The sequence below is a fragment of the Gobio gobio genome (assembly GCF_949357685.1).
Source record: "Gobio gobio genome assembly, chromosome: 13".
In the NCBI taxonomy this organism is placed as follows: domain Eukaryota; kingdom Metazoa; phylum Chordata; class Actinopteri; order Cypriniformes; family Gobionidae; genus Gobio; species Gobio gobio.
In genome coordinates, this window is record NC_137106.1 from 9,829,265 (window position 1) to 9,840,755 (window position 11,491).

Consider the following 11,491-nt stretch of genomic DNA (forward strand, 5'->3'; position numbering starts at 1 on the left):
TGCCAATCTTACTACGTACCTTATTTTGCCTGTCCAAGCACATTTGGAATTGCATTGGGAAATATTTTCACATTGTAAATTAATGAAGCAAATAAATGAGAAATGAGTAATCGTTTAAAGACCATTTTTCAATTCACATTTATTGGGATTGCGCTTTTCACACAGTTATTGTCCAGTTATTAAGAACAGGCACACCTTATGGGTTTTGACAGCAATCTAGGAAATTTTACAACGTTTTCAACTTTTAGTGGTGTCTCACTGAAGCCCAGAAATATGATGCTATTATAGATTACATCTGAGTTCTGATATTCTACAAATAATATCAGTAGCTTACTCAATTAGATGAAATATATGAGCAATTTTACTTGAGTATGAGTGCGATATGGCTCTATCAGCACGGCTGTGATTAGGCCACCATAGGCATGATAAAAGTATTAGTAGTTTGTACAAAAGAAAATAAAAACAAGCAAAAAAAGTCAGTCTATAGTACAGAAGCAGCACTCTACAGGATTTAAGTTGAATAAAAATATAAAGTTATGGACCTTAAAGGGATAGTTCACCCAAAAATTACATTCTGTCATCATTTACTCACCCTCAAGTTGTTCCAAACGTTTCTTTGTTCTGCTGAACACAAGATATGATATTTTGAAGAATGTTTGTAACAAAGAAGATAAAGCAACCATTGACTACCATAGTATTTTTTTCCCTACTATGGTAGTCAATGGTTGCTCTGGTCGATTTGAACTGTAATAGATGAATAAGACTGAAGATTTCCTGTTTGATATACCCACAATGAATTATACCTAATGTTTAAACACTATCTATTAGGGGTGTAACGGTACACGTATTCGTACCGAACCGTTTCGGTACAGGGCTTTCGGTTCAGTGCGCGTGTGTACCGAACGGTTATGAATGCAATCTTTAACAGTTAACAGTCGGCTTGTTTTAAGCGCGGAACACACTTCAATCCTAGTTCCCACTCGAACATATTAAGTATTCAGTCCATTTTATCACGAAATTCAAACGATAAATGCTGTTTTGACGCTCTTCAATGTGAGGACTGATCACTGTATAGGCGCGCGTCAATTCAAGCGGCCACGGCGCGCGCACGCGAGTGAACGCGATCTCTTCCAGAAGAATAAAGGTAAGAATCTTACGGTATGTGGAGGATAACACTTACTGAAACGTATCATATGTCCTGTAATCGCTCAATCAGTGTTTCAATCGCGGAAAGACGTCAAACAGGTTGTAAACAATGTCACGCAGCATCATTTACCTCAGAGTCAGAAGTCATTCAGTGTCTACAGCTGTTAATTCACTAGAGAAATCAACTCTTTCACTAAATATATGCAATATATATATATATATATATATATATATATATATATATATATATATATATATATATATATTAATTCTACTTAACCTGTTAGTGATGTCTTGATTATTTAATGCTATGTCGGCATAGAACCGTCAGTTTTGTGTACCGTTACACCCCTACTATCTATATTATCTACATAAGAGCCAGCTGCAAATTCCCGAAGGACTGGCCGGGATGATGCTGTTCTCGGCGGATAGCTGAACGGCTTGGAGCTCACATCTTCAAAAACTTCTAAACAAATTTTCAAATTGGTGCTATGTTTACGCATATTTGAGGTCCAAACAACTACAATCTAGCTAAATAACTAAGCGAAAATAACTAGTATTTTTATAATTATAGTGGGTTTGCTCCGCCATTGACGCCCGCTGTGAGAAATGCTATAGATCTGGCTAATATTGTGTTGGTCCCACTTTTGCTGCCAAAACAGCCCTGACCCGTCGAGGCATGGACTCCACTAGACCCCTGAAGGTGTGCTGTGGTATCTGGCACCATGATGTTAGCAGCAGATCCTTTCATTCCTGTAAGTTGCGAGGTGGGGCCTCCATGGATCGGACTTGTTTGTTCAGCACATCCCACAGATGCTCGATTGGATTGAGATCTGCGGAATTTGGAGACCAAGTCAACACCTCAAACTCGTTGTTGTGCTCCTCAAACCATTCCTGAACCATTTTTGCTTTGTGGCAGGCGCATTATCTGCTGAAAGAGCCACAGCCACCAGGGAATACCGTTTCCATGAAAGGGTGTAGATGGTCTGCAGCTTAGGTTGGTCGTATGTGTCAAAATAACATCCACATGGATGGCAGGACCCAAGGTTCCCAGCAGAACATTGCTCAAAGCATCATTGCCTCCGCCGGCTTGCCTTCTTCCTATAGTGCACCTGGAGCCATGTGTTCCTCAGGTAAGCGACGCACAGACGCACCCGGCCATCCACGTGATGTAAAAGAAACCGTGATTCATCAGACCAGACCACCTTCTTTCATTGCTCCGTGGTGCAGTTCTGATGCTCAGGTGTCCACTGTTGCCGCTTTAGGTGCTGGACAGGGTCAGCATGGGCACAATAACACAATACAGGGAGTGCAGAATTATTAGGCACGTTGATTTTCTGATCATATTTTTTTTCCAGGCACATTTGACCAATTCCAAACCACAGTAATCCTAATAACTACTATTGATTTAGTATTTAATAATGTATAAGTGATATATAATTGTTCATGAAGGCTGGAAATGAAAAACACCTTATATTCAGGTGTGCAGAATTATTAGGCATGTTTTCTTTTACAGATAAATTGAGCCAAAAAAGAGATTTAACTCAGACTGAAAAGTCAAAAAGTATTAAATGCCCATGAGAAGGATGCAATACTAATGCAATACTAGACATTGCAGTTAAGGCATGACCATTGGACAGTGAAATGCTCGTTGGGTCAGCAGGGTCAGACAAAAACATGTGGCGGAGAAAAGACACCTGTTAACCGCAAAAGAATTAAGAATTAAGGTGAAGAATTAAGGGTGAAACCATCAGGAACCCTTTAGTCTCCAGCGCCACCATTTTCCAGAGCTGCAACCTACCTGGAATCTCCAGAAGTGCAAGGTGTCAGGATCTCAGAGACTTCAGTTAGGAAAAGAATCCTAAAAAATGACCCCCACTAAATAAGAATCACAAGCTGAAGTGTTGTAAAATACATGAAGAAGGTTTTTTTATAGGCTTTATATGTTTTATAGGTTGAGAGTGACTCTTGAAGGACCAGCACCACATCCTCTAGGACCACTGTTTGAAGAATTCATCTTCCAGAATCTGGCAGTACGTTTTGGGAGTTCATTTTAGTCCATCCTGAAGTCCGTTTTGCAGAGATGGACTAAAAATGAACTCCCAAAATGTACTGCCAGATTCTGGAAGATGAATTCTTCAAACAGTGGTACTAGAGGATGTGGTGCTGGTCCTTCAAGAGTCACTCTCAACCTATCTGTCCATAAAGCCTATAAAAAAACCTTCTTCATGTATTTTACAACACTTCAGCTTGTGATTCTTATCTAGTGGGGGTCATTTTTTAGGATTCTTTACCTAACTGAAGTCTCTGAGATCCTGACACCTTGCACTTCTGGAGACTCCAGGTAGGTTGCAGCTTTGGAAAATGGTGGCGCTGGAGACTAAAGGGTTCCTGATGGTTTCACCCTTAATTCTTCACCTTAATTCTTAATTCTTTTGCAGTTAACAGGTGTCTTTTCTCCGCCACATGTTTTTGTCAGATCCTGCTGACCCAACGAGCATTTCACTGTCCAATGGTCACGCCTTAACTGCAATGTCTAGTATTGCATTAGTATTGCATCCTTCTCATGGGCATTTAATACTTTTTGACTTTTCAGTCTGAGTTAAATCTCTTTTTTGGCTCAATTTATCTGTAAAAGAAAACATGCCTAATAATTCTGCACACCTGAATATAAGGTGATTTTCATTTCCAGCCTTCATGAACAATTATATATCACTTATACATTATTAAATACTAAATCAATAGTAGTTATTAGGATTACTGTGGTTTGGAATTGGTCAAATGTGCCTGGAAAAAAAATATGATCAGAAAATCAACGTGCCTAATAATTCTGCACTCCCTGTATATACAATATAACGAAGCAGAATATTCAGTTCCCTGCTTTTAAATCCTACATATGCCTGCTTTTCAGTCAATGTGATTTCTGCTTTACAAACTGAAATCATGTTCTGTGGTTATCGACAGCATCTGTGGCTAAAAGTTTAATTTGCATTAAACCAAGAACATTCCTTTAAGATGTACAGTATACGCAAATAACAAGGTTCAGACTGTAAACCTTTATTCCACATGTAAAGTCACAGATGAAGTGTTATTAAATATAAATCCACTGGATATTAAAGCTGTGTTAAGTGTCTGGGGTACATAATCCCTGATCCATTAGCAAACTACATGCTCATAAACGTATGCAGTACCATATGTTCAATGGTGAATAAGATGAAACGCTGTAAACATAGCAGATTTACGAGCATATATAGATCCATAATGCGTGTTTGCTGAAGTAGTTTGGAAAGGAATACATTTTGTATTCCTAACACTTACACACACAAACACACCAAATGGCTCTTTAGCCGATTAATCTGTCTGTGAAATTGGACAGATTGCTCTTTTATGTAAGAAGAACAGTATCTAAAATCTCCTTTCCCCACCTGTCAAATATAGGTTATATTTGGTAACTATAAGTACATTTGTCCCTCTGGACTTTTAAAAAAAAAAATACTACGTTAAATATTTACTTTATTTTACTTCTATTTCTAGACTTGTTGCCTCGCTGCCTTATCAGACAATGACTTGTAAGGCAGCGTTTGTACATGAAGGCACCTACAAAACTAATTTCAGACAGACTTCTTAGGCAGTTTCATGATCTACAGCAAAATAGAGAGAGCCTTGGTGAGAACTAAACAAATATTGAATTACTACATTAGTAATTTCTCGCTAGAAATGACATCAGAGGTGGAAAGTGTTGGTAAAAAACGTACGTTTACACACAAACTGACCAGCAAACGCAACTTTCGGACGCCATCTTTATTTCCAGCTCAACTGTCACAGAATGGAACGCACAGGATTGTGGGATATCAAAGGCAGCGAAGGATACATAAATGCTGCCTTCAAAAATTGATCAGATGAAGGTTTCTCTGGAGACAGGAAGTGAAGCTAACATTAGATTCTTGCAGCTTGTTCTCGACTCATCATCTGAGCAGAACTTTTTTCTTGTGGGTGTCCGAGAACTATTGTGTGATTGGTCGAAATTTAAACGCGTTCTGCAGTGGGCGGGGCCTCTAAGGACTCCCTGGAAGTTTGACACCTGCTTTTTTCGTGAAGTATGGAATGTCCTGGCCAGAACGAACTTTGTTCTTGTTCTTGCCATCTCGAGAAAACAAACAAATTTCTTAGTTCTTGCGAAGCAATGTAATTTCCACCACACTGTATCTCAAATTATTTATTGTGTTTGGAAATATTGTGTGGTAGAAATTACATTTTAAGCATTTTTGGAATAAAATGTTCTAAAATTTTAAGTATCAGTAATGCAATTAAATAATATTTTAATAAATTGTGCATTTCAACATGGTTTTTATTGACACTGTTGTCTCCTTGGTTACCAAGTATGCTAACATTTGATACAACTTTATTAGGGGCAACATTTGTTATTAGTAGTGGAAATGATTAGCCTGGCGTCGTCATACTCAGATTCTAGTCAGAATATGAGTCTGCTCCTGCTCCATTGGGCTGTGATTATGAGGCATGTTTCAACCGAACCAGGAAAGAAAATGCCTCTGCACTTAATTGGATAGACCTACAACCAATCAGAGCAATGGAGCGACGCATAGTTGTCAACAGAACTCAACTGCACACACGCTGGAAGAAGAAGTAGAAGAAGATGAGTGTAAAATCTGTTGTAAAAAGAATTTAAGGAGACACAAAGTACTTACCAACACAATCATCATTTTTGAGAGGAATAGTAAAGGTGAATGCATACACCAACAAGTTCTCCGTTAAGGATTAGAGCGAATTCAACCTAAGTGCTCTTTGGTGACGTGGATGATTACGTTACTGTTGATCATCTGTCCATCATCGTCTAAAGCCTGCCCTGACAATTTGATTGGTCCGAACAGCTCTGGTTCGAGCATAGTTGCTCCACAATGGATCAGGGGTGGAGAACTACGGTCCAGGAGAGCCTCAGTCCTGCAGAGTTCAGCTCCAACCCTGATAAAACTCACCTGCTTCCTAGTAACCCTTCAGACCTTGGTTAACTTGTTCAGGTGTGTTTGATTAGGGTTGAAGCAAAACTCTGCCGAACTGAGGCTCTCCAGGACCTGAGTTCGCCCCCCTGGTCTGGGGCATAGGGGGAAAAAGAACTGTTTCTGAACAGTTTAGAAAAACAGTGTTTTATACACACACATACTGTATATATATATATATATATATATATATATATATATATATATATATATATATATATATATATATATATATATATATATATATATATATATATATATATATATATATATATATATATATATATATATATATATATATATATATATATCTATATATATATACATATATATATATATATATATATATATATATATATATATATATATATATCTATATATATATACATATATATATATATATATATATATATATATATATATATATATATATATATATATATATATATATATATATATATATATATATATATATATATATATATATATACATATATACATATATATTGGCTGCATATATATAGATCCAACGTCATAAATTAGGTAATGTGTGAAAAATGCAAATATTGGGAAGAAAGATAAAAATTAAAAAAACATTTTATATATATATATAATATTTAAAAGGTTTGTTAGATGATCATATTTTTATTATAAAAAGTTCCTGCGGCTTATTGTAAAGTATTTCACAATATTACTGTTTTCTTCTCTTTTTTTTTGCAGGCTTGGTGACCAAATAAGAGACTTCTTTTTAAAACATTAGAAACATTATGACATTAAAAAGATCTAACGTCATAAGTGAGATAATCCATATAGCATTTCCCCTCAAAATACCAAATGACGTACCTCAGATTAAAAAAAAAAAAACACTCTTTCCCAAAGCCTCTTGGTCTAACCCTCTCATATCTATTCCTCCCTCCCTCTCTGATTCTATTTCCACACTGTCCAATACCAGCTGATGTCACTATTGGCAGATACATCATTCCACGTCGCTGAATGACTGGAGGACATCATCACAGACTTTGCCTGATTGAGTGCATCTCTATAGGATTATTGGAGAGTGTACATGCTACTATTTTAACTTCATTGACATTTTTTTACCACACCTCCTCGTCTCCCACTTCCTGTTAAAGAGTCAGCTATGTTCTCCTCGTCCAAGTCCTCCCTACTCTCATCCTGGACCTCCATGGAGCAAGCAGACACGGACGCTTTGGATATCAGCACCAAAGTGCAACTGCATGGGGTTCTGTGGAAGAGACCTTTCGGAAGGCCCTCGGCCAAGTGGTCCCGCAGGTATGAACAATCTCTAAGAAAGAGAAACATAAAGATGAAATTAAAATTATTGTATTTTCATTATGTTTTCCATTCCCTGCGCAGAGACACACATGAAGTGCATGTTATGTAATGTATAATGTTATAGCGAGGCATAAGAAGAAGCTACATTGGTATTTTTGCTGTGCAGTCAAATGTTTAATTTAAGCACATTATATTTTTTGTTTGGTGCCTTGTTATAGAGCACTTTAAAAGCTTTGCAGCTAAGCTGATATCGAGTAACCCATCATTATAATGCTTACTGAACTGAGATGCTTTAAATGTACCTTTAAAGCTGAGTAAGTCAGATCTATGAGGGCGCTCTGTGCTGCCGCCGGGTTTGTGTACTGCGTACATTAGGACTTATAAAGATCAATTCCAGGAAAGATCAATCCCCGTAAAATGAATGTTATATTTATGGTCGTTTATGAATTTGTGAAAGAAGCAATGGGGAATTTTCAACTAGTGCTTACCTATTTTAAAGGAGTAAATGTGTTTAGCTGCGAGGTGATTATTGAATTTCTTGTTACTGTAAATCGTTGCTGTTTGTGCTTTCACCACAGATTCTTCATCATCAAGGATAGTTTTCTGTTGTACTATGCAGAGAACGAGAAAAAAAGCTTTGAGACCAATAGATACTTCAACATTCACCCTAAGGTACGGTTGCACATTATTTTTATTATGCATTTTAAGCTAATTAAATATTAATTCATATATATTTAATTATATATAATCCCACTCAGCTATTCAGATGATAATTGCTTACTTTTAAAAGGTTTTCTAACCAGATAACAGAGCAAAATATGTCCAATTTGTTTTAATTAGTGCTGTCAAATCGATTAATCGTGATTAATCGCATACAAAATAAGTTTGTTTACATATGTATGTGTACTGTGCATGAGTATTATGTATATATACAATACACACAGATGCATGTATATATTTAAGAATTGTTTTAATTTATATATAAAATATTCATATATATAATATAAATTATATATACAGTATAAACATGCAAATATGTCTTAAATGTATTATGAATGAGTGTGTATTTATATATACATAATTATACACTGTACACACAGATATTATGTAAACAACCTTTTATTTTGGATCCGATTAATCTATTTTGACAGCACTAGTTCTAATATATTTCTTGCTATAGTCATGATATGTATTTTAAACGTTTCCTCCATGTTAGGGGGTGATTCCATTGGGTGGATGCATTGTGGAGCCAAGAGAAGATCAAAGCATGCCGTTTGCCATGGTCATCAACCACGAGGACTTCACTGTAAAAGCAGTATATTTTTTGTGCCCCTATATCCAGTGTTGCCACAGTTACTTTGAAAAAGTAATCTGATTACTGATTACTCCTTTAAAAAGTAACTTAGTTACTTTACAGATTACTTGATTTTAAAAGCAACTAAGTTAGATTACAAGTTACTTTATTAGTTACATTCAGCAGTTGCCGACAACACCCCTGCCGCCTCAACATAGAAATGACAACCGTTTTTGCTCACTCACTTTATTGGAAGTACATTTTTAACAGTAACGTCAACAATGTATCTCCTGACATTAAGTTGAAATTAAGAAAATATTTCCTGAAAAAAAACAAAAACATGTTTTAATAAAAAAAATGTATAAAGACAGTCTTTCTTGACTTCACTTAATATAAATACTCCTACCGAGACGCAAGAAGAAAGTAAAAATATATATATTTACTAAGGAAAATGACTACAATAGTAACTCACAGTGACTTGGATAAATTACTTTAATCTGATTACTGGTTTGGAAATAGTAACGCGTTAGATTACTAGTTACTGGAAAAAAGTAGTCAGATTAGAGTAACGTGTTACTGGCATCACTGCCTATATCCTAATGTTGTCTTCTACAGTAGGTATACATGCATCCAAGATAAATAAAAAAAAACACTTTTACATGTTCTGATATAACCTGTAATGCACTTCTCAATGAGAAAACTGTTTTCTCCCCGTAGCGTTGGTCTGGTTTCACACTCAACTTGATTCTATTGAACCTGGTGCATTTGCGTGCATCTTACGTCATCACAAACGTGCACGGCGCATGATAGAAACCAGAACGCGGGTCAATATTGTGTGTTTTCAATAATTTGGTGCTATTATGCGCAGCTGAGTTAACGACACTTGGCTTTAGTTTACTGTATGTGTGTCGTATGAAGGTGGCTTTCTGCTGCTTGCAAATTGACTCTTTAGAGGAGACGGTGGGTAACGTGGGTTGCCATTCATTTGCTGCCCTGATGGCACACGTGTAACGCTATACACTGCACTGCAGGCTCATTCTCGCTCATTTACAAGGTAAATAATCAACACACTATCATTCCTTACATGTTTATTTAAATAAATACATTGTAATCAGCTAAAACGCGTGCGCAAGTTTACTTATTTAAATGGACTTCCCGAAAAAGCGCGCACCCGAGTCCGTGTTGTTGCTTTCTGGTTCTGTATGCCTAACTTACCTTGTGCGCTCCCAGGTACGCGTGACAGCTTTCACACACATTAACGTTACCAATTTTTCATGCCCCAAACTAAACTGCCTTTGTAAAAAAAATCCCGCAGTCTCTCTTGAAGTCAACGCGGAAGTGACTTAAACTGCAATTCATCGACTGGCTGCTAGAGACCGCCTCCAAAATGGAGTCAAATCTTTATCTCTCTCCCCCATGTTAAACTGCCAAACTTTACTGCAGAAAAAATATTTCACGAGTTCGTGTGCCCATATAATCTTAGTGAAAGTGGTAAACAGATTTGGCTTGCTGTCTGCTATAGAGGGGCTCGGAGAGGATATTCTACCCGAGCTCCGATTGCCCCCCTATAACAGGCAAAATTGTACAAAAGGAGGAGCAGGGGAGGAGGAGGGATGCTGCAGGAACTAAAAATGGGAAGAGGTAAGCTGCTGGTTTTATACCTTGGTATTAATTGGAAGATTAGATGGGCGTACTCCTCCCGAAATTACGTTTAATAACTTCACATATGTTTACAGCCTGGTCCAAAAGGTGATTTTGGTCAATACAGCTAATTTTTCCCTTCATGATAACTGTGAGGGGGGTGAATTTTTTTCATAACTCAACCATTTAAATTATATTTAGTTTTGCATAATTAAGGGCGTGGCCACTCAAGTGACAGGTGGATTGCCACTATGGTCGAGCTAGGCAGGCGGTTTCAGGCATAGATGTACATAATAAAGGCTAGATGTCTCGTGCGCGCTGCTGGCCAATGGAGGTCGACGTCCGTGCCTGGCGGCCATCTTGTCACAGGCAGCTCACTCACTCGTAACAATGTTTTCATGGGTGCTTGCACTTTTTTAAATAACCATAACTTGCTCAATTTTCTACCGATTTTCAAACTGTTTGGTTTGTTATAAACGTCAGAGATGTATTTATGACACTGCATACTTATGAAAAATTATTCATAATTTGTTCAAGCATCCAGAATTATAGCCACGTTAATAATGTTTGTAAGAAACCAAACCATTTGTAAATCCGTCAAGTTTTCAGTGAGATAAGAGTATTTGTGTTCATGCAGATCACTCGCCTTACACCCGGTACCACAGAGCCCTGGCTGTGACAAGATGGCCGCCGGTGATGACGTTAGAGACTCCGCCGTAAGACATCTAGCCTTTATTATGGATATCTATGGTTTCAGCAACCAGGCACCTAGCTCAGCTCCACCCACATCCCGCATTTTCAGTTATCCAGGAGTGACGCGCTGCCAAGATGGCAATGGCCGACTTTAGGATTCAAAAACGCTCTTCAGAAATCTATGGGTGATGTCATAAACCCCGCCCTCTCCATGAAATGTAATGTGACATACTAAACAATCAAATTACACTTCAAATATAATTTTTTCAAAGATGGTTTCAGTCATTTTACGCAATTATCATCACACAGATGTCAGTTCAAGTGTTCGTTCTATAAATAAGTTTGGTTTTAGTTAGTTATTTGATGCTATAAAAACGGGGGTGTGTAGAATTCTCTAGCCACATATCGC

The 11,491-nt window shown here is 37.2% G+C and overlaps 1 protein-coding gene across 1 annotated transcript in view; it reads left to right on the forward strand.

Moving 5' to 3' along the window:
- The first annotated feature begins 7,084 nt into the window (after positions 1-7,084).
- The window catches only part of plekhd1 (pleckstrin homology domain containing, family D (with coiled-coil domains) member 1), a 13,467-nt gene continuing 9,060 nt past the window's right edge, over positions 7,085-11,491 (forward strand). Inside the window, exons 1-3 of the mRNA XM_079833881.1 lie at positions 7,085-7,451; positions 8,033-8,126; positions 8,671-8,760. Of these exons, the coding sequence (XP_079690007.1) occupies positions 7,300-7,451; positions 8,033-8,126; positions 8,671-8,760 (336 nt within the window). The 5' untranslated portion in view covers positions 7,085-7,299. The remainder of the gene's footprint in view (positions 7,452-8,032; positions 8,127-8,670; positions 8,761-11,491) is intronic.